A 22,325-nucleotide genomic window follows, 5' to 3' on the forward strand; every position below is an offset into this window, starting at 1 on the left:
TTGTGTACTTTCCACAAACTCTGCAACAGAAAGCGAAACGCTGCCATTTACTTCCATCCAGGACCGAGAAACCGTTAAAAGCCGAGTTTGCAGTGCTGTCACTCAGTGTGTGGTCACTGCTGCCGTTTTCCAAACACAGGGAAAACACAACTTTAACCTTTAACTTTTTAAACTCACTAAATGCAGCACGCTTGTATTTCACACTTTTAGCAAAACCCGGAGACCGCTACCGAAGCCAGGCTGGAAACGTTTCCACCGCAGGAGAAGAAGCCAAAGTCCGCTTACCTGCTCCTCGCGGTCACCTGTGGCGGAAGAAGCCATGTTGGCAAAGTAGGTCTCGCTCCTGTTCCCAGGTAACTTTAATCACATGGGTTGCGGAGCGGAAACGAGCCGAACCCGAGCCCCGGCTGCTCAGTGGTCGCTTTTGAAAGGCAGACAAAGATGTGACATTTGCCTCCAGCTTCACTGCTTCACTGACTGAAGGCCGAGTCCCTTCACCGGCGTCTGGAAGCAGCAGCAGCAGCCCGTGGGAGGGCAGTGAGACGCCAGGTGGAGCCGTACGAGTCTCCAGCCGCAGCCCCGCACGGAGAAAAGCCGACGCAAGGTGTCAGCATATCAAACTATCAAACTCAAACTCACACACACACACACACACACACACACACACACACACGCACACAGACTGAGGATGAAGTCAGTTTATTCTCTCCTCTTCATCATGTGGTAGAATGTGTCAAATTATGTCTATTTATGATGCGGACCTCTGGAATAAGTGTCATTGTGTGTTTTTAGAGGGGATCTTATTATGTAAGTTTATCTATTTGTAATATAACAATCAATCAAACTTAATCAAAACTTTATTTATAAATTACGGCAACGTATTGCTGCCACCAATAGATTTTTTTTTTCTTTTGCTCTGTATCTCGTTATAACGAGAAAAATATATTTGTAATGACGTGTTTTTATTTGGATTAAAAAAGAAATATCCCTTGGGCCATCAGTGATCTATTAACGTATGACTTTATAATCTGTGCCAAATCCACATGCGACCCTGAACTCACGGCATAAGCCGAAAAGAACAGAAGATAAAATTAGATGATGAATGTAAATAGTTCACTGAAGAAGCATTTTCATGTTGTACCTGCTAGAATTAACTGTACGTTAAACCAATGGTTCCCAACCAAAGGGCCTGACTGCTCTCGGGCACCAAAAGAGTCTCAGATGAGTGGGAGAAAGAAGAGAGATGTTCTGCTACACAAATCTTTTCTCCAGCCATTAACCTTTTTGTTGCTTTGAGCAGAGCATCTGTCACAATGGGACTTACAGTACACACAGTTTCTCAATCATGAGTAATAGAGAGCATTTGTTGTCACCAGATGTCATTGTGGTATTTGTTCTTATTGCAAACCATGTATCAAACGGAGCTCAGTAAAACAGACATTTTCCAAGTTACTTTTTATTAACTTATACACATATTGAAGCTTATGTACATTTTCCTCTCAGTATAGCGTAAGACTCCTTAAATGGTTTTATTCTGTTTGCAGATTGATCCCACGTTAATGGAATGCATACAGCAGATGACAACATCCTTTCCACGTATATTCCCATATATGGCGACAGAATTGCAGTTCGAAGGTTCCGTGCTGATCACAGTCGAAATGGTCCACAAGAAGCACAGAGACAGTCACTGGTCCAAAAAAATGGGCATTGATTCAACATCTGAAGATTCTGATAAAGAGACTGACGAATCATCTCAAAAACATGGGAACCATCTTCTCAGAAATAACAAGGTGGCAGAGAAAAAGACCGGGAAAATTGAACTGGGGTGGATACATGATGGAAATGCTATGGACAAAAAAAAAAAAAAAAGGAGGAATTGATTTACCAAAAGATGCCAAAATAAAGTTGATATTCTTTGTCATGCAAGGGATCTGTTCTTTCCAAATGGACAATCTAAGAAGAGTTCAGCCATGATATTTCAGATTACCAAGAGGAACATGTATTGGATGAAGATGTCACATTGGGAGAATTGTAGTCACTGTTGAAAAGCGGGCGTAATACGATTTTACCTGTGCACGAAAATCTCCTGATTCTGCAACCTCACAGATCCCTGAGGCGGCAGATGCACAGATTGAGACAGGTGAAATTGATGACACCGTAAACCATGTGTCAGTGTCATCTCGATCCTGATCGGTGAACCATTGCAATGGCAACTTGATGACACTCATGTGCCACAGTGCCCTCCTTCCCCAGCACCAGTCACCCTGGTCATGACCATTCCCTACATCCAGAAATGCTGGGTTTTCAACCTCCAACTGTACTACACCTACCACTACTACGCCCGTTACATACGGCTTTTCCGAGCCATCTACTTCAAGCACCACTCAGCCTGCCACACCCTGCACTTCTGGGCCGATCACAAACACCCGTGAACCCACAATAGGATATGAAAACTTTTGGAAATTATGTCCCAATCAAAAGGTCCAGAATATTTAAACTACCCGTTAAAATTCAGCATCATGTATGAAAAGGGTGCTCTGCATTTTGGACGGAATTTTTAGACCATGCAGCTAAAGGACAAGGACCCTACTCTCCCCTAAAAAGGAAGGGAGAAGGATGGAGGTCAGTTGGTACAATATTGATCAAGGGCTTTCAGGACCACCACTACTTTCCTAGGCCATCTGTCAGCTTTCACAGTGGCTCTAGTTTTTGGTCAGTGTCCTCAGATCTGCAGTTTGAGTCGCTGCCATTGTACTTTGGTCAGCAAGAGAGCGACCTTCTGCAGAGAGCGTGTAAGGAAGATCTTGTTGGTGACGAGCAGGTGGTGTTGCTTGACCTCCCAAAAGTGAGTGTTCACATAAGCAATTTCAGCAGCTTTAGTCAGTACAGATTTCTACCAATGGGGTCCTCAAGGTCACACACTTTGAAGATGACACATATGGCCACAGTTTAGTGTTGGATTACTTTGGTAAATTGTTTTGCAGAAATATATAAAAGTAGCTTTCAAGTCATTTGTTGCAGAGGGAAAAAAAAAAAATCACTTTTAAATTCACCACAGTAAAGTGACTGCTTTCCTGTTATGATTTATTCCAGTTGAAGTGGAGGGTGAAGCCTGTTCCACTGTGTAGATTAGACGGCAAACTACTTTTGTTCTCCTGGGAGGTGAAGCATGTTCTGCTCAGATTAAAAGAACCCTCACATGCTGTCATATTGGCATTTTAACACATGATGGCAGTGCTGACTCACAGAAAGCAGTTCAGCTACAGAACAGACAAAAATACACCCTAAATATCCTCAAAGTTTAAACCAATTCAGACAACTGTATGTCTACGTCCAACAGTGGCAGTCAAACAAAATGTGAAGTTATTACATTTGACTGGTGCTCTGCTTTATTCTCTACTCACTTGCATTTGGTTTAATCTTACAACAGCCTTCTACAGACTTTAAAGATTGGTCTGCTTGTACAATTTGTCTTAAAGTTAAGTTTCACCTTGGTTTCTGAAGCCCTGACAGAATACATTTGCCATTTTAGGTGTTTAAAAAAAAGTAGTGTTACATTTTACCTAAAGTGTAGTCTAAATACTTCTAAAGCAGAATTGATGCACCCAGCGCCAACTGGAGGAATTAAAGGATGATTCACTAGGTTGTAGCCAAGAAGTCTGTCCAGCTAACCCCCGGGCTGCTCTGCACAGTTCAGCAGAAAGATGAGCTTAACAGAACCCTGTTGCATTAGGTTACTCAGGCCTCAACAATGTTGGTGCTGTTTCCTTAATGGGTGTTTTTAGAGGCCACTGCACAAGACGCCAGTTGATTCAGGTTTAAACACAAACAAAACAAGAACAAAATACTACCAGAGTTGATGTGTGTTCATTGCATTTATTGGATGTTGGTATACAGTTTGTTGATCTGTGGCTGGAACAGAGCTTTGAGCTCAGCTCTCTTGGCCTTTAGTGTGGGAGTTAGCAAACCATTCTCAATGGTGAACAGCTCTGGATGGAGGTACACATCTTTCACCTACAACAGGAAGAGGAAAATGTATTTGGACATGTAAATAAGCTTACGAGTATGAAGAGAAGGGGGATTACATTTGATTAATTTCTTTAGAGACTAGTGTTATTCAATAAGCATAGGGATCCAATGAGTTTCAGTTCTGTATTAATGGGGAGCCATTACCTGCTCAAAGGACTTGAGCCCTGCTTCTTTGCCCAGTTTGGTCATATCCGAAAGAATGGCCTTTTTAATTTCCTGGACAAAAGGATTATTGGAAGCATCCAAATTAAAAAAGGAAATCACAAGCTGAAAAAAAACACAGCTTGGCCTTTCATTTGCAGACATGCTGTGAAATTAAAAAGTACATGTTGGTTACTTTGTTTTTGCAGAGTTCCTCAATGGAGCCTTGGCATCCCAGACTTTTGGCCAGCCCTGGCAGGAACTCGGGATCAGGTACCACAATGGCAATCAGGCAGGACTACAGAAACAGGAAACCTTTAGTTATCACAGATTAGTGTGCAGCATGGGCAGAGACTGCAAAGACGCTGCCGTTACCTGTAGACTGTCTCCATGCACAAACACTTGGGCCACTGGTGCACTCCGTACATACACGTTCTCAATCTTCTCCGGTGCTATGTACTCCCCTTGAGCCAGCTTGAAGATGTTCTTCTTGCGATCGACAATCTTCAGAACTCCAGTCTATGCACAACAAATGGTTTCATAATATAGTTACAAAAAAAAAAGTTTCTAAGCATCAAATATATTTACTAATTGAGCGTGTTCATTCGTCTCATTGCCCCTGTCGTGGTTCTTACCGGAAGCCATTTTCCAATGTCCCCGGTGTGGAGCCAGCCATCTTTGTCCAAGACCTCTGCAGTCTTCTCCGAGTCTTTCAAGTATCCCTTGAACACATTTGTTCCCTTTATACATACCTGGAAAACAACCAAGTTATGAGGAGACTATTCAAGCGTGCGATTGGCCCATAAAAAATAAAAAGCTACAAATCTGACTTTTAAAAATGTTTAAATTAGAGTATTGTTAAAAATTGTCTGATTTATTCAATATGATTTTTAATTCAACTAGATGTTGCAGCCAACTACACTTGATGTTTTGTACAGTACTTTTACTAAGATTCCACTAAACATTGTTTTTCCCCCCACTGTGGTTGTCTGAGCCTTCATTAGATCTACTGGTCAAATACCTGCAGAGCTTCCAAAAATGTTTGTGTTGGCCCCATTATCCAAATAATCCTGTTCTGTTGGATACCATGCAAACAAATGAACCAATAGGCTCAAGTTTCAGCCTGTGTGGGAGCAGATGTAGTTTGGAAAAGTCAGGCTGTTCCAATTGATAAAGATTGATCCATCAGTTCCAGAGAATTTTGAACAGCAGTTGTTTGGCAGCTATAGCCTAGTGTCACAATTGCAACAACAACAGATGTCCCATAATTCCTACTCTGTTTACTGCAAACACCAAAACCTAAAGATCACATGAATCTTCCTGACAGTTTGTCATGTTTCTGTTGGAGTCATGACCACCTCTTTAACTGGTCCAGTTGACTTTAACTTACCTCCCCTTCACCATTGGAAGCAAAGTAGTTCATCTCTTCAACATCCACCAACTTCACAAAATTACAAGGCAGAGGGACCCCAACATGCCCTGTGGGCAAAGAACATTTGCGGTTGGACCAAGTTTCAGTGAAGCCGTTTTCCAACCAACCATTAAATGCTTGCTAAAGGCCCAGTTCCAGCTCACTCACCTGAGGTGGCATCTCCTGGCATGGTGAAGGTGCAGCCGGCTGTGCACTCCGTCTGACCGTATGCCTCAAAGATCTAAGAGCAGCAGAATGAGCTGAGTGACCAGGTTATCATAACAAGGCAATCGATAGCAGCCTGACACTGATGTGTTTGGAGAGGAGAGATTGCACAAACACTGCAGAGTTTACCCTTGTTCAAAACACTGAACCTGACCCCTTTGCAATCTGGGTTAAACCCAGTCTTCAAAACTACCAAGATATATTCACAATCATCCAACCATTTCAATTTCTGAACTTCACTTTCCTTTTTAAAAAAAAAAAAAGGAAAAAAAACAAAACCTCGAGTCACTTCCTGAACTGATCATGTAAACATGATGCTGCAGTTAGTTTTATGTAAGAGTTAATCTGGGGTGAGAACAACTTGGACACTACAGAGGATTAAGGGTGTGTTACCTGGCAACCCAGAGCAGCCCGGAGGAAGTTGAGAACAGAGGGAGATATGGGAGCCGCTCCGGTCACCATGAGCCGCACACGTCCCCCCAGGGAATCCTAGTGTCAGAGTTAAGCATTTACATTTAATTCTCATTAAATGTAGTTTATTTACTGTGCACGAACGGGAGCAGTACCTGGACTTTGTGGAAGATGAGCTTGTCCCATATGCTGTTGTTCCTGATGATGCCCTCCTTCACCTCTGCATATTTCCTCTCCACAGCAAAGTTCAGCAGCCATTTCTTAAAGGATGACTTGGCTCCAGTCTGAACCTAGTATTTAAAAAGGCAACTTAGAAAAAAGGAAGAAACCCGAGCTGGAAGAGTTGATGTTTAAAGCAGAGGGGAAAAAAAAAAAAAAAAAAAAAGTCCACTTACTTTGTCATAGACACGATTAAGGAGTCGAGGCACTACTGGGAAAATGGTGGGCTGCAGGGTCTTCATGTCATCTGGCAGCAGTCGGATGTCACCCTGGAAGAATCCCACCCTAGCCCCGGCACCATAGAGCACCGTCTGCAGGAAACAAAGAGTAGCTCAGCATGAATGCTCCAGTCATTTATAAATGCAGATACATTTTTTAGGCTCTGGCTTTATGTTTTACCTGCACAACCCTCTCAAACATGTGAGCCAAAGGCAGGAATGAAATGCTGACATCCTCTGTATTTGGAATAACTGACGGCTGCGGGTTAAACAAAGGCTCCATCAGTTACAGCTTTGCAAAATTTCAAGATACAACTTCAGTCTGCATGGCACAACTTTTGACACTTACCTCAATGGCTTTCAGGACACCTGCTGCATCAGAGACCACATTCTCATGGGTCAACATTGCTCCCTTCGGGTTTCCTGAGGGAAAAATACAAGTTTTACCCTCCGTGAAAGACAAGATTAAACTAATGTTCAGAGTGAGTCCACGAAACCAGTCTGAATTCAGCCTTTGAGGATCAAAGGTTTGAGCCCGATTTAACAGTGGAAGGCCTTGGATGTGGTGGACTAACCAACGACGACAAATTGTTCCTTTAATTTAGGAAAAAATCCCAGAATGTGTGAAGTGATCACCTGTAGTGCCACTGGTGAAGCAAATAATACTGATGTCCTCTGGCTTTGGTGGCTGTTGGGGCATGAAATCAGCAAATCAGTACGGCACAAAGCCAAGCAAATCTAAAGAGTCGAGTTGAACACATGACTGACAAGAAACTTACAATTGGCTTTCGAAGGTTACTTTTCCCCAGAGCCTGGAGAGAAAAGAAAAAGTTTCCATTTGAAAGTTAGGATTAGAAATTTGCTCTCCACATTTAGTATAAGCAACAGCGAAGCATTTACCTCCAAGTTCTGCATGGAAATAATATCCACCCCACTCTTTGTTCCTCGCTCTACCAGCTCAGGACTGAAAGGGTCCATGATGACAATGGTTTTGAGAACTGGAGTCTGGCCACTCTCCTTGTTCTGCAGCAGTGTTTCAGCTTTGCTTTGATTGTCACAAAGCACTGTGGAGATCTCCGCTGAGAGGGGGGAAAAATAAAAAATTATATGCATATGCCAACTAGCTGGAATAAGTGAATATTAAATGTGCAGTTGTGGTAACTGATAAAATTAAAAATTGAGCCCAGATTGAAGGAACCTGTGTGATAAGATTGAGATGGATGCCTGTGGGGTCCAAGGATTGAATGGGGGTCAGACAGAACTAATCAGCAGCATCAAAATGCAGGAGAAGCTCCAATTACCTTGGTCGATAATAAACACAAGAGCCTCAGAACCCAGCGTGTCGTACAGGGGAACAGCTACCATGGAGTACGTGTAGCAGGCCTGCTCAGCAATGATCCACTGGGAAGGAGAGCGGAGAACAAAGTTACAGCATGTAGGAGCAAATACCAAACTATAGAAGGAAAAAAATAAATTACCTCGGGTCTGTTCTGAGCAAAAATGCCAATAAGTGTGTCTGGGTTTGGATTTAAACCTTTATGAAGGAGGCCTGAGCCCAGGTGCTCTGCCCTGTCAGACACCTTCATGCAGAAGAAGAAGAGTAGAGGTCAGCTGAGAGTCCATGAACTTGCACCAGAATCTTTGTAATCTCTTCTTTCACCATTGATGCGTCGATGCAGCTTTACCTGTTTGTACTTTAGCCACTGATACGGCCGTCCGGGTTTCCTGTAGCCCAAGCATGGTCCATTACCTGCGGACAAGGTGGGGCAAACCGATGTGTGCAGCATTAGAATCACTTAGAGGTTTCACCTAAGCAGAGGTCCCACTCCCCAGGAATTTTCATAATCATAGGATTAAATGTTGGACTGCTGCTTTGCCTGACAGGCTAGAAGTGTTATTTTAATGTTGCGTTACATTGGTTGGTGTTTAACTTGGTTTCATCCAAGTTAAACCTTTATAATTTTACCTTAAGTGTTTAAAAACAGAAAGAGCAGAATCACCTGAAACTTTTAGACCCCTCTGAAAAACCTCATAGATTGTCTTGGCGTTGTCATAGTAATACGACATCAGGTTGTTGTTGTCCTCGAGCAAAGCTGTCTTCCTCGCGCCGTCCTGGGGACATCAAAAAAACCGAGGATGAAGAGCAGTCTTACTGAGGAATTGAGAATGTATGTTATACTGAAGCTCTGCAAGGATGCCCCGTCATCCTGGTCAGGTTTAGAGATTCCAAAGGTGGGTGCTGAAGTGACCACGGTCAGTTTCATTTGTTCAAGCATTTAAAAAAAAGAAAAGTTGTCAGTACAAACTGACAGCTTTACCTTGATACCCAAAGTTTGGTGTTTGAGGTCAGTGAGGGTGCGGAGGGGGCTGGGCCGCGTGTTCAGGTAGAACAAGGTGGCTGCTGCCACGGCGAACAAAGAGATGATGGCCGGGGTTGGGAGGGGGGAGAACAGCAAGTGGGAAACGAAGTCCATGGTTTAAAGTCTGTGGATGCGAGACAAATCAGATTTAGAATTCTAAAGCTTTTTTTTAACACTGCAGGATTTAAGATCTGCAGCAACATTATGCAATTCTGAGTTCCACAGTCTCCACAACGATGAGGTCAAAGTCACCACAACTTGTGCAACAATCAGTCTTAATCACTAGGCAGGGTTCAGACTATGGGAAATAAGGTCCCTGCAGCCCACACATGCAAAACCTCAGATCACTGAAGCTCCAACACTGGATTTACATACAGCAGCAATGAGGACAATCATTTGGTTCTCAGTATAAAGAAAGTTGTGATTCTTTATCATTTGTGGGACCACCACCTAGGAAACAGCCTGCATTTAGATTTAACCTGTAATAAGTTTTGACAATGTGGATCATACAAACCATAACGCTACCTATTAATCTTAACAAATAACCAGTAGTTTAGCACTCGTGACAACACTGAAGAACAGACTGAGACACAGTCCTACCTGCTGTTGGTCCTCTCAGCTCCCAGTTGACGGGCAGGTGTGAGGTGTCGTGCGCACAGCAGATCCTCTTCCTCTGCACTGAAGGGAGATACATGACAAGTCATAAAGCACCGAGTTCAAAAGGAACCTTTGGACCTTGGCCACCATCACTTTCACTGATAAAATAAAACATGAGCACAGACATCAAACCATCTGCGCTTGTGTCATAATATTACAGTGTGGCTTGTGCAATTTAGCAGTTTCAGAATTATCTTTCAAAACCCGTCATCTCTGCCAATCAATAAATTACTTTGATTTCTGTGCAGGTAGTGGCTTGACACCCATCACCAACAACGGCCAATGGGCAAGATGCTGCAGCTGGTGAGAGAACCATTCACAGCCGTTTGGCTTCAGTGTAATGAGTCTCCAAGAGCAGAAGATTTACATTAATTTACAGTGGAGCACGCAACTGTTAAATTTTAATCAGGTAAACCTGTGGGGAGTCAAAGCTTTTCCCCCCCATGAATTTAAAGTTAATACTCAAAATGCTTCAATTTACTTAAGTTTTAGCAGTTTTGCTGATGAGGTTTAACAAAACGCCACTTGGCAAAAATGGGCCAATGTGTCACACTCCAACTTCCTTTGCTTCATCGGTAATTGTCCACTTTGTTTTTTTGGACACAAACCACTGCCTCACTGCTGTATTAACATCATTTCATTTGATTATTAAAGCCAAGAGGTCAGGGCGCCGAGCCTGTGACGTCACTGTTCATTCACTCTGCTCAAAGCTCAGTTTAAAAAAAAAAGTAGTGAAATAAATGCACCGTTGCAAAGTGCGAGGGAGGAAGTCAGGCCTTAAGCAGACCTGCAATACATTCTAACAAACACCTAAATTTTTTTATCATGTTTCCTAGAGCAAAAAAAACACATTGTGAAGAGCGATTGAATGGTAAAGGTTCATTAAGACAACGTTAGAAGGGTTACCTGGTGGGATTAGCAGAGGCAGTTTGGGGACAGGCTGAGCAGGCATCCGCTGGGGATAAGCCGCTAACCCAGCAACACCACTAATGTACAATCTGCCCACCTGAGGTCATTAGCACCTTAAACTGCACACAGGTGTGAGAGCACCAAGCAAGGCTCAACCTGTCTGCCTGATCTGATTTGTGCAGCCCCGCACCAGCAGAAACCCTCCCAGGAGATGTACAACACAGATTCCACTTTGAGTTTTTGCTTTATTAGCTTTTCTTAGTATGTCTTAATTAAATAAGCACAAATTGCTGCCAACACTCATTTTCCACATCGTTCTGCATGTGTGTGTGTGTTTGTGTGTCCGATCATAATGAACTTTGACACTGGATTTATGAGCAATAACAAACGCAGGCTGCATGTGGTACCTTTGGAATTTACAGATCTACCGATAAAATCTAATCATGCATCTTAATGGTATCAAATGAGTGTTACAAAATAAGACTCGCCATAAAACTGAAATGACATGTCCGCTAATTGCTCCTGGGTAACAAATGTGGGCCGTGAATCCATAAAGTTTACAGCTGCAACAATGTACGATTAGCAGAAAAATGATTGGAACCTTTTTTAATAATTGGTTTATCATTAAAAACATTTTTTTATGTATATTTATGTGGATAATACTTTGTTGTGTTTTGTATAATGTCATATTTTAGGGTCTTCTGAATGTTAATCAGACAAAATAACACATTTGAAGACCTCACCTTTTTCTAACATTTTGTTAAAAACAGTTAAAGACAATAATTTGCTTTACAATAATGAAAATAACTGCTAGTTGAAACATTATCAACAAACCCATTTATTAGTTCAAATGAGCAGACACACATCTAACAACACACGTAATCAGCCCTGACACACAAGGTTTAAAAAATGTCTTACTGTCCCTCAACGCTCAAATCAAATGCTAAAACTTTGTGCATCCCAGAAAGCTGTATGATAAAATCACTGCACCATGGTGCAGGGGGACAGTCATGGATACTCCTTTAATGATGTGCTTTAATGAACGTGACCAGGGGCTGAAGCATGTGAACGTGGAACACGCACACAGAGTCTGATGAAGACTCTATGACAGAACATTATGGAGTTAACACCTGTCTGCACCTCCCACTCTCCTGCTCATATTTACATTTTCTCCTCCCAAAACAACTGCCCAGCATCACCGGGGGAAGTTGGGTATTTAAGCCCTGCAACATGAAGCAACTAATGGGCTGGTCGTGATGTCGAAGGCAGTACATTGTTCTGGCATTAGCCACGTTTTGGTGCTTCAGCTCCCGCTTGCATTTGTCTTTGCTGCTGCGGCCGCTGCTGCTGCTGCTGCTGCCGCTGCCGCTGCTGCCGCTGCTGCTGCGGCCGTCATTAATAACAACATAAATGGGTCTCAACCTTACAAGCTGGTCATTGGTTTCCAGGCTCCCTGGAATATGTCCTTCCCCTTCAGCGCCCTGCGCCTGGGCTCAGCCATACAGATAGCCGTGGAGAAGGTGAACACAAATCCCTCCTTCCTGGGGAACTACAGTCTGGATGTGGTGTACATGGATTCTGACTGTAATCCCAAAGTTTCCCTGGGAGGATTCATTCACCAGGTGTGGAAGGAAAATGTGTCAGCGCTGTTTGGTCCGGCGTGTCCAGAAGAGGCCGAGGTATGTTTCATGTGATGTGTTCTTGTTTGTAATGATCCATCTCCCTGTGGCAGTTTATTAGGTACAGCAAGGCGATATAGTTCTGTTACAGAGGCGCTGATTCAGCTGTTTGTACGGATGTTGGATTCGACAGAGTGATGATTTTGTTATTTGTGTGGACAAAATAATGGAAACACCTGTCAGAAGACAATCACGTTTTTACTGAATTTGTTAAAGAAGTACTGTGTTCCTACGTTAAAGTACATATTTAAATTTCAGGTTATATGTGAGTACTCCCATTTCCTGCTATCGTACACCTATAACATAATGCTACAGTATGATCCATATATGACCTTTATTTATGTAAAGGACATGTACATTTCCACTACTACTAAAATATGAGTATTTATATACTATGAAGGCCCATTCTGAGAGCAGCACCTAACCAAAAAAAAAAAAAAAACATCAGCAGAAATAAATAAAATGTCGATGACGTCTAAAAAGCCACAGAGGCACAGACTCACCACCTGAGCAAATCCAAATGTTGCTCCTTCTTAAAATCTCTGTTTTATTGGGATTTTAAAGATGAGTTATTTCTGCTTTTCCAGGTCACTGGTCTCATCGCATCAACGTGGAAAATCCCCATGTTCGGCTTTGTGGGACAGTCATTCAAAATGGACAACAGGGACATCTATGACTCCTATATCAAGATTGTGCCCCCTCTTAAAAGGAAGTCGGAGGTCCTGGTCAAGACCCTGAAGTTCTTTGGCTGGAGTTACGTAGCGATGATCGGAGGCGGCTTGGACTCAAACACTTGGGACAAAATTGACACTTTGTGGAAAACTGTTGAGTATCCGCTAAGAAACGAGTTTGAGCTGACTGCAGCGGTGAAGTTTGACACCAGTAATCCTGAGCTCCTCAGTCGAAACGTTAAGTACATCTCAACGGTAGCCAGAGGTAGGAGAAGTGTAGCAAAGTGTGGCCCTGTCAGGTTTTCTGGAAGCATACGGCCACGTTTTTAGCAGTGGCTGCTCACTGTTTGTGCATCTCTCAAATGTTTTCTGCTGCCCTCCAGTAATTGTGGTGCTGACAAACAGAGAGGACTCTATGGCTCTGCTGCTGGAGGCTGAGAGACAGGGTCTCATGCATGGCAACTACGTGTTCTTCCTAGTGCAGCATTTTGAGGTCAGTGGCAGTGTGGTGAGTAACACTTTTAAAACAGTAACGATTACGCAGGTGCAGGTTTACAGATGCTTAAGTAGCTATGTCTTTGTCCTGATGTCCTTTTGTGTCCCTTTGTGGCCATTTTGCATCTTTTTATTTGTTGTTCTCCGTCGCTCTGTCATCATTTGTTCGGTGTCAATTTGCCCTTATCATTGTAGACAATTTAAAATTCCCTTTTGTCAAGTCCGATCCATCCTCTCAGGGCATTTTCACACCTTCCCCTTTTGTTCAGTTGAATCAATGGTTTGTTTTCCCCTTTGGTACTGTATGGTTTACAGCAATGGCACTCAGGTGTGGACCCCCCAAAAATTTCCAATTCAAAATAAAATCATCTTCTTTGCAAAGTGTGAAACAGTGTTGTAATTTCTCAGTTCAAATGTAGGTACATTTTGCATTTGCTGGCAGAACTTGATTAAGAGGAAACGTGAATTGTGTAGTTGTTCATGTTGCACAGCAATTTTTCACTCAGGAACATTCACTGGTTTAGTTTCATATATTCGGTGTTTTCTTTTTTTGTTCCCGCGCTTTATCCATTTAACTGGTGAGGGGACAAGAACACGTGACGTGTCGCGATGCACTTTAGTTTGCTTGGGATTTTCTTTTTGGGAAAGGAAACCAAACAAAGGGGAGAAACAGACCAGGTTTACAAACTGGACCAGAGAAAATGCCCTTCTTCTGGTAGGACAGGTGCTACAGACCAGTCAGAGTCCAGGTGGGGGACTGCCATCCCTTTACCCCCCTCTGGTTCCACCTCTGCAGTTACACACCTATTTTTTTGTTATTGTACCACAGTAAGGGCCAAAGCTGCACGAGTATTTCATCATCTTGAAATCAAACGTATTATCTTCCAAAACTCTGAACTTGTGCAGGATAACTTGTGGAAATATGCTGTGAACGACCAGATAAACCAAGCCGCTGTAAGAGCTTTAGAAATGGTCTTTATTATCGGCCAGAAATCCTACGAAGGCTATGAGTACTATGACTTCTTTGAGCAAGTGTTTGAACGGCTGAAAGGACTCCCATTTCAGAGCAACCTGACGTCTGAAAAAGAGGTGAGCACCCATGATAAGAGCAAAAATAACACATGTAATAAATGTGTTATTAATGCATCCAAATGTATCTGTTTCTGTTATTTCAGATTAGCCCCTACGCTGCCTATCTGCACGACGCAGTGCTTCTTTACGCCATGGGACTGAAGGAAGTCCTCAAAGATGGCAAAGACCCTCGTGATGGTCGGCAGCTGCTACAGAGACTGAAAAATAGAAACGCTATTCGATTTTACGGTTGGTAAAGTCCCCTTTAAATCTCCAATTTTAAATTTGGAGATTTAAAAATGTTATTAAAATTGTATGAAGACTTCACTCCAGCTGTGTAATATGGTTTCATTTGCTTAATATGGTAGGTGGTTTCTCAAAATGAGTAAATAAAAGAACCTTGACTTCTTTCTGGTGTCATTTAGTATTTTTGCTTTGATTGTCCAGGTTTTTTCCACAAATCCACCAACACGATCGCTACAATTTTATTTACAGCAATATAATTTCTATAAATGGAATCCTGGGGGGTCCTTTAAGAAATGCATTGATTCATCAAATATCATCGCTTTAACCCAAACCTCATCATTTTACACACTGTTTGATGCACTAATGGCTTCTCATTGCAGGTGCCTCTGGACTAGTCCACTTTGACAAGGAGGGGGAGAGAAACATGGACTATTCCATCTATGACTTGCAGCATACAGGAGACATCACCAAGTTTGTGCCCGTCCTCCATTTCGACAGTCACACCAAAAGTGTCCAGTAAGAATCTAATTTATTCCATCAGACATAAACAAACACACATTTTTCTTGCCCCAAGTGCAGGTTCACAAACTGGGAATAAATAAACTATATACAGTAAACGAAATGTCGTTCCAGGCCAACTTCAATGTTTGCCTCTGTGGTTTGGCCCAAAGGACGACCCCCGTCTGACAGACCAGAATGTGGTTTCAACAACGAACTCTGTGAATGGCTGATTAATGGTATGATTTGTAAAAGTGGCCTGTTTCGCCTTTCTTCAAAACAACCTTGGAAACTGGATTTTTGCTTTTCAAGCATTTATCCATTGTCCTGATTTACTGTTATCATGCGCCACAGACATTGCCCTGCTGGCTCTGCTCGTGACCTTCCCCATCATCGGAGTGTTGGCGGTTATGTGCATCGGGGTTCTCATTCTGCAGAAGTTTCGACTGCAGACGCGACTCGATGACTCTTATTGGTGGCTTATCGATTATAGCGATATCACCATCATCAGGGAGCCCCCGGTATGAGCACTAAAACTGATTTGTTATCTGGTCCAACCGCACATTAATGTTCCTCTGAACGGGTTTTCCTTGTCTTGTTTTCTGCTCACATGCAAATGTGTGTGTTCGTGTCCCCTCCAGGTAAATCCGGGTCTATCCCTAAGCAACACAGGTAGTCGGAGTGAGAGCGGTGGCTCTCAGTCCATTTTCTCCAGCAACAGTTATGGCCTGAAGGACAAGACAGGGAAAGAACACATCTACACCACAATAGGTCTCTACCAGGTACCTGTTTTATTCATGTAATTCTTTTGCTAAATAATACCAACTATGGCCACAAGTGCCAATCACAGATTTATGTTGAAAGGACTGTGGACTTAAAGGGTGACTTCACCAAATTTCAACTTGTGCTCTGCGGCTTTAGTTTAGGATGTAAATGTACATTAATGTGTTCAGACGTCCCTCTGACTCCCTCTTTTTTTTAAATTTCTCTCCAATTCTAGATGAAAAACTCCTCTAGATGATAGGAGTTTTTCCTCATTAGGAGTTCAGCTCGGTGGGAGCTCTGGAGAAGCACGTTGCCCATAATTACAAAGTCCATAGTGTGAGCAACAAGATCTGAACTTAAGGTTCCACTAAGTGACTGGAGGCATTTTTCAGCTAGAAGTAGAGACAGATTTTGATACAGGGAAGTCAAAGGGGAGTTTAATGGCGTTTATTTACATGTACTACCCAAACTACAACCATAAGAAGTTCAAAATCAGTGAAGGCGTCCTTTAGGTTTTAAAAGTCTTTCCCCCAATAGGTCATGTGAAGTTGTGGAATTTTTATTTTCATGCACCATTGTGCTTTTTCCATGATCCCTTGGTCTTTGTCTGTGTTTGCATTTGGACTTTCTGAAATTATTCTGAAAAGCATCGCCTCACTAGGTCACTCCTGCTGCCGTAGTAGGCCAGCAGAGGAGTGCGGCCTTAGCGTTGCCTCATCTGAACTACAGCTGAAGCTACCACTACCACGGGACTCAAAGTCATTCTGCTCCATCCTACATCATGCTTTGTAGCATGTTGTAAAAAAGAAAACTAAGTCTATGGGTGGTTCAAATGAATTTGTTGAAATTGTGGTTTTTATTTATTCAAAAGCGGATATGTCACGTTGCTAATCTTCTTTAAGTTAATGTCATTTCCATTTTTGATACAGGGGAATCAAGTGGCCATCAAGTACATCAAGAACCCCATTGGCTGCAATTTCCAGAAGCCTTCAATTATCACAGAGTTTAGTCTGGTAAAGTTCCTCGTGTTCCATATGAACTCTGTACCTTTATGAAAATGCAACAATCATAAAATAAACTAAATGGCAAAGCTAGTTTGTGAGCAATATCAGAATGTGTCTTCGAAAGCTAATATGTCGTGTGCCTAACCATCGTCCCCTCTTCAAGACAGATGAAAGAGATGAAACATGAGAACTTGGTGCAGTTCTTTGGTGTGTGCATCGAGCCACCCAATGTCTGTTTGGTCATGCAGTACTGCAAGAAAGGGAGCCTGAAGGTCAGTGCACTGCACACAACACAGAACCACTGACTTCATACTGTAGAAATACCAGTTTACATGTTCGGTGCACTTTTGGTATTTTTGGAATACTGTTACTCTGGGCCAACAGGATTCAATGAAACTGTAACTCTAAAATGCTTTTTTACCCTTTGGTACTGTTATTTATATCTGCAGGACGTTTTAAAGGTGACAGATGTTGAACTGGATGTGATGTTTAAGCTGTCCTTTGCATACGATATTGTCAGCGTAAGTCAGCACTATAAAATACGTCAACTCCCTTCAGTCTGCTCCAAAAGCCATGAGCTCAATATTGGCGAACATACAACCCGAATGCAACTGAAAGCCGGAGCACAAATCTTATTGTTTATACCCTGTAACCATTGTGGGACAATTAGGTCCATAAACTCACACAGAAATAGACGCATGCTGCAGATATTTCAAAAACCAGCACTGACTTTTTATAAACCTTTTTACTAAATTCTGTTCTGAGACAATTGCATATGTTAACTCACTTTATTTCCCGTGCAGGGAATGGAGTTTATTCACAAAAGTAGCATGAAATTTCATGGCAACCTGAAGCCCAGCACATGTCTGGTGGACAGCCGACTCCAGATCAAACTGTCTGGCTTTGGACTGTGGGAGTTCAAATGTGGGAGCAAGAACAAAATCACGCCAGTGGAAAACGCCGAATTTGAGGGTCAGTAGGTGGAATTGTTGAAATCAAAGTCTTCACTAAATATACTTGTATTTTTGACCATCACAACATGAAGGATGCACTTGAATTCCGTGTTGCAGACATGTACTGGACAGCACCTGAACTTCTGAGACAAACCAGTGCCTCAGTCCACGGGACGCCCAAAGGTGACGTCTACAGTTTTGCCATTATCATGTGGGAGCTCATGTACAACTCTAAGTCTGGGCCATATCATGACATCAATCTGCAGCCCAAAGGTTAGCGGGTTACAACGCCCGTCTTTCCTTTTCTTTCCACGCTTACTGTTTTCTGATGTGGCATAAGCTCGAGCTGTTGCATCAAACACACAGCTATGTAGCTGAGGTCCATTAATCACTGCATTCTCCAAAGGAAGGTTCCTACCTGTTTGTTGCTTAAACAGCAGGTTGATATTGTGACATCTGGCCCAGTTGAAAATTAGCTCTTAACTGTTTCTATTGGCTATGTACTGATGGATGCTGAATTACTCTGATACTAAAGAAAACCAAAAAAAGGGCATTTTCAACCAGATTCCTAAATTCTTTATCCTATGATCTTTAGATCTTTAGAAGTTTAAATAGCATTGACGTCACATATGACACAATGTCCAAAAAGTTTATGTCACATTGAATGTAAAAGCATTAATTTTAATGCAAACTGAGGTCATTCATTAGTACTAAAAAAAAAAAACATTTGTGGACCATTTGTGGTCACAAATCAAAGCACAAATCAAAGCCGCATTACACTTTAAACCTGATGGTTGCATGCAAATGCATGTGAATATCTGCACCAGACTGGACAATATCAGAGCACTGGTCATTTCCACACAGGGATTTTTAATCAGGATTCTTATTTCGTCAGCTAAGTTCACAGAATTTGTTCTACGTTAAGCTAATGATTGGGTCAGGGAGAGCTGGCTGAGAGGGCCCATCAGCTAGTGTAGCTAAAATGATATCACAACACAATACAAACGCCGCTTCTCTTTCCTGCGACATTTCCTCAAGAGATTGTGATGCAGCTGCGGACGCCTTTCCAAGGGGAACCCCTCCGGCCGGCGCTGTCCGAGCAGCTGTGCGAGGAAAACATCAACTCACTGCTGAGGGCCTGCTGGAGCGAAAACCCTGACCACCGACCACCGTTTGTGTCAATACAGAGGCTGCTAAGGGACACAAGCCCAGACAGGTTTATCTCTTACCCATAATACGCCCCAAAATAGTAGGTAAAGTGTTCTCAGCGTTTCTCTTTTGGGCCTGCAGGTGCAGTATGCACTGTAGATACACATCATGATTATACACAGAACAACAGGTGAAAGAAAAACCTCCTTAGCAGAGGTCATCAGGATTTTTTTTTGTTTTTTTGATACCGTAGTCATGCAAATATACTGGATAATTTGGTGGATAAGCTGGAGAAATATGCCAATCATCTGGAAGAGGTGGTGGAGGAGAGGACCAATCAGCTCACAGCAGAGAAGGCCCGCGCAGACAAGCTTCTCTCCAGCATGTTGCCAAGGTACCACATAAATGCACGAAAAAATGCCAATGGTCACGGTCTCCCATCGAAGAACCTCGAAGAGCCATCAGCTGAACGGGCTTCCGTCTTTCACTGCTCCTAGGTACATTGCAGATCAGCTGATGGCAGGGAAGTCTGTGGAGCCGCAAAGCTACGACATGGTATCCATCTTTTTCTCGGACATAGTGGGCTTCACCTCCATGTGCTCTGTCAGCTCTGCAATGGAGGTGGTCACGTTCCTGAACGACCTCTACAGCCTGTTCGATGACATCATCCAGTTATACGACGTCTACAAAGTACGTTTCTCCTTATGCATCACAAACAAAGTGTGTGAGATTATACATATAGGGTTATGTGAATGTCTGTCAGTATTACTTAGAAACTCAAAGCCAACACATCAACTTATGTAACGATCATGTTCATAATATTGTTTGTTAAAATTGTACTGAAAAAAAAGTGCCAAAAAAATGAAATTGGGTGGATTTTGAGCTGTGGGTAGAGCCATTGTTTCCAGTCTTGATGCTAAGCTAACCGGCCAATCAGTCAATCTCAAATACCTTTCGATGAGAAAGTGAACTTATTGATTTACAGTGTAAACACGTATCATTTGACTTTTCTTCTTTTTAGTCCAAAAAACGATTTCAATTGTTACATAATCAGTAAAGCTTTTGTCGCCTTTTGCCTCTCAACTAGGTGGAAACCATTGGTGATGCATATATGGTGGCCAGTGGTCTCCCCATCAGCAATGGCAATAAACACGCTTTGGAAATCTCGACAATGTCTCTGCATTTCCTAAGGGCCATCGAGGTTTTTAAAATCCGACACATGCCTAATCAGCATCTTGCCATTCGCATTGGGATACACTCAGGTAAGAGGCAGCCTAAGTAAATCAGTTCGGCTTGAAGGTTTGTGGAGTAGATGTGAACATAGATGACTGACACACCTTTTCACTGGGACCGTACGCCGAGCGTGAAATGTAAATGAAACACTGCAGAAATTTAAAGATGTATAAATCCAGTTTTGTGTGGGTTCCGTAGGTCCAGTGGTTGCTGGAGTGGTAGGGACCACTATGCCTCGCTACTGTCTGTTTGGAGACACTGTCAACACGGCCTCGCGGATGGAAAGCAACAGCTTACGTGAGTCCACATGTGAACACCTTTACATCACTACAGCAATTTCCTCATTTAACATTTTTGGACCGTAGCTAAGATACGTAACAGTTGTATTGTGCAAGTCTGAGTGAGGTTTGTGTGCAAAAGCGATTGTTACCATTATGGGATATTTGGAAATCTATCGAATTAAACATAAAAAATGGTTGGTTCTGTACATGGTTGACTATTATTATCATTTGCCCATAGTGAAATACTTGGACGTCTTGCCACAAAGTATTGTAAAAACTGTGATAAAGCCCCAAAAGATAAATCCTTAGAGTCCTTGGGGTTGGGATGCAGAAGGCAGAAGAGGACGCATTCTAAGAATTTGCTGATACTCAGATTTAATTTCGTGCTACAATCAGGCAAAATCCAATCCAATCCAAAGCTTTGATCTTGGTCTAAACCAAGCCTGACACTTTGTGATGTTAGCATTTAACTCCAGGTGTTGATGTTGTAACATGTCGTATCAGAAACAATGGCAATAGATTTGTATCATTTATTAGATTGGCCCTGAAAAATGATGTTCTTATGCAACTAAACTGAAACTGCAATTACAGTTTAGCAATCAGAGGGAGTGAATGTGAATGTATTAGCGTTTCCACTTTAGCTGTATAGAAAAAACATTTTGGGGGGAGAGAGTTGGCTTGGAAATGTGAAAACATTTCAAAATTAATTCTTTTCACAGCTCTGAAGATTCATGTGTCCCAGTCCACTGTAGACATTCTTATCCAGGAAGGATCATTCGAGCTGGAGGAAAGAGGACAAATTGAAATGAAGGTGACCCAAGAGTCTGCATCTTTTGTCCACAGTAATCCTGTGTAGTCCATGGTTGTTGACCCCTGTTTGTTCGTGTCCATAACAGGGCAAAGGGTTTCATAAGACCTACTGGCTGCTGAACAAAAACGGATTTAATCCTCCTCTTATTGCTCACCACTCCCCAACAGCTGATAGTTTCAAACAAACAGAGGTATAGTGTGACGTCTACGTGACATTTCGGCAGAGGCAACTCAGCCTGTATCGTGTAAACCAGTGTTATGTTTTGACCTATATTTGTGATGTCTCTGCTCAAGAAACCAGGAGGGGTGAGGGTCGCAGACAAAAAGGCCCAGAAAACTCTGACCAAAGCTCATGTGACTGACAGCGTGATTACTACAGTGAACGTTTAACAAAGCAAAAGGTCTCACAGTGTTTGATTCCTGCACTCACGAAGAGGAAAACTGGAGGTGATGTGCCGACGGAGACGGGAGTCAAAATGCAAATCACTGATTTCACGGGAAGCAAATAAATGCAGATTTTTTTTTTTTCATACTTTTTCTAAGAGTCATGAAAGATATGTTTAAGTCTTTATTCTTTGTTTTGGTACAATAAACTCACATTTGTGCTGAAAACTGCTGAAAAAGAACTCAAGGGTGAGAAATGTAGCAAAGAAACCTTTTCTACCATTTTCTAAAAAAAAAAAAAAAAAAAGGATCTTTTACTATGGAGAGTGTTTTTCACTAAAACCAGCAAGTCGAGGAGAAAACGATTTTCAACTTCATGTACTGACAGTGGGTTAAGACATAAATGTGCATCGAGAATCTACTTCAGTACATTAACTGGAGCTGTGAGAAAAATGCTGTAGAGTAAAAAAAACTTTCTACCTTTCTTACATTACATTGATTTCCAA

General features: G+C 42.3%; 3 protein-coding genes and 1 long non-coding RNA gene across 4 annotated transcripts in view; 2 read left to right on the plus strand and 2 right to left on the minus strand.

Annotated features, from left to right (window-relative positions):
* The window catches only part of LOC137105903 (ankyrin-3-like), a 133,102-nt gene extending 132,603 nt beyond the window's left edge, over positions 1–499 (minus strand). The window contains exon 1 of the mRNA XM_067488651.1: positions 286–499. Coding sequence (XP_067344752.1) covers positions 286–321 — 36 coding nt within the window. The 5' untranslated portion in view covers positions 322–499. The remainder of the gene's footprint in view (positions 1–285) is intronic.
* LOC137105913 (uncharacterized) lies at positions 463–3,802 on the plus strand. Its single transcript, XR_010911871.1, has 2 exons — positions 463–604; positions 1,545–3,802. It is a non-coding gene; the product is annotated as an uncharacterized lncRNA (long non-coding RNA).
* A 54-nt stretch (positions 3,803–3,856) lies between these two features.
* Positions 3,857–9,740, minus strand: acsl5 (acyl-CoA synthetase long chain family member 5). The gene is made up of 21 exons (XM_067488700.1): positions 9,615–9,740; positions 8,973–9,138; positions 8,655–8,766; positions 8,340–8,404; positions 8,133–8,234; positions 7,956–8,055; positions 7,555–7,733; positions 7,434–7,466; positions 7,291–7,342; positions 7,004–7,077; positions 6,836–6,913; positions 6,613–6,747; positions 6,373–6,507; positions 6,200–6,295; positions 5,750–5,822; positions 5,561–5,649; positions 4,806–4,922; positions 4,546–4,689; positions 4,367–4,468; positions 4,174–4,245; positions 3,857–4,014 (listed from the first exon to the last, which is right to left on the minus strand). The coding sequence occupies exons 2-21, from the start codon at positions 9,126–9,128 to the stop codon at positions 3,877–3,879; spliced, it is 2,052 nt and encodes a 683-aa protein (XP_067344801.1). The 5' UTR covers positions 9,129–9,138; positions 9,615–9,740; the 3' UTR covers positions 3,857–3,876.
* Positions 9,741–11,255: 1,515 nt separating this feature from the next.
* On the plus strand, positions 11,256–21,632 carry gucy2g (guanylate cyclase 2g). Its single transcript, XM_067489373.1, has 21 exons — positions 11,256–12,259; positions 12,847–13,195; positions 13,314–13,423; positions 14,332–14,514; positions 14,601–14,745; positions 15,123–15,258; positions 15,376–15,479; positions 15,595–15,761; positions 15,882–16,022; positions 16,935–17,018; positions 17,177–17,281; positions 17,459–17,530; positions 17,813–17,981; positions 18,080–18,235; positions 19,001–19,178; positions 19,365–19,505; positions 19,609–19,801; positions 20,199–20,373; positions 20,543–20,641; positions 21,345–21,436; positions 21,522–21,632. The coding sequence occupies exons 1-21, from the start codon at positions 11,837–11,839 to the stop codon at positions 21,630–21,632; spliced, it is 3,333 nt and encodes a 1,110-aa protein (XP_067345474.1). The 5' UTR covers positions 11,256–11,836.
* The last annotated feature ends 693 nt before the right edge of the window (positions 21,633–22,325 follow it).

The sequence above is a fragment of the Channa argus genome, chromosome 20 (assembly GCF_033026475.1).
Source record: "Channa argus isolate prfri chromosome 20, Channa argus male v1.0, whole genome shotgun sequence".
Taxonomy (NCBI): domain Eukaryota; kingdom Metazoa; phylum Chordata; class Actinopteri; order Anabantiformes; family Channidae; genus Channa; species Channa argus.

Bases quoted from the DNA above. Each gene is read 5' to 3' on its own strand.
- gucy2g (XM_067489373.1), top strand. From the start codon at position 11,837: ATGTCGAAGGCAGTACATTGTTCTGGCATTAGCCACGTTTTGGTGCTT. The intron at 17,019-17,176 runs GTAAAGTTCCTC...TCTTCAAGACAG, and splicing joins TTATCACAGAGTTTAGTCTG to ATGAAAGAGATGAAACATGA. The intron at 21,437-21,521 runs GTGACCCAAGAG...TGTCCATAACAG, and splicing joins GAGGACAAATTGAAATGAAG to GGCAAAGGGTTTCATAAGAC.
- acsl5 (XM_067488700.1), bottom strand. From the start codon at position 9,128: ATGGACTTCGTTTCCCACTTGCTGTTCTCCCCCCTCCCAACCCCGGCC. The intron at 7,078-7,290 runs GTGATCACTTCA...TTTTTCCCTCAG, and splicing joins CTTCACCAGTGGCACTACAG to GAAACCCGAAGGGAGCAATG. The intron at 6,914-7,003 runs GTAAGTGTCAAA...TTTAACCCGCAG, and splicing joins GTGTCCTGAAAGCCATTGAG to CCGTCAGTTATTCCAAATAC.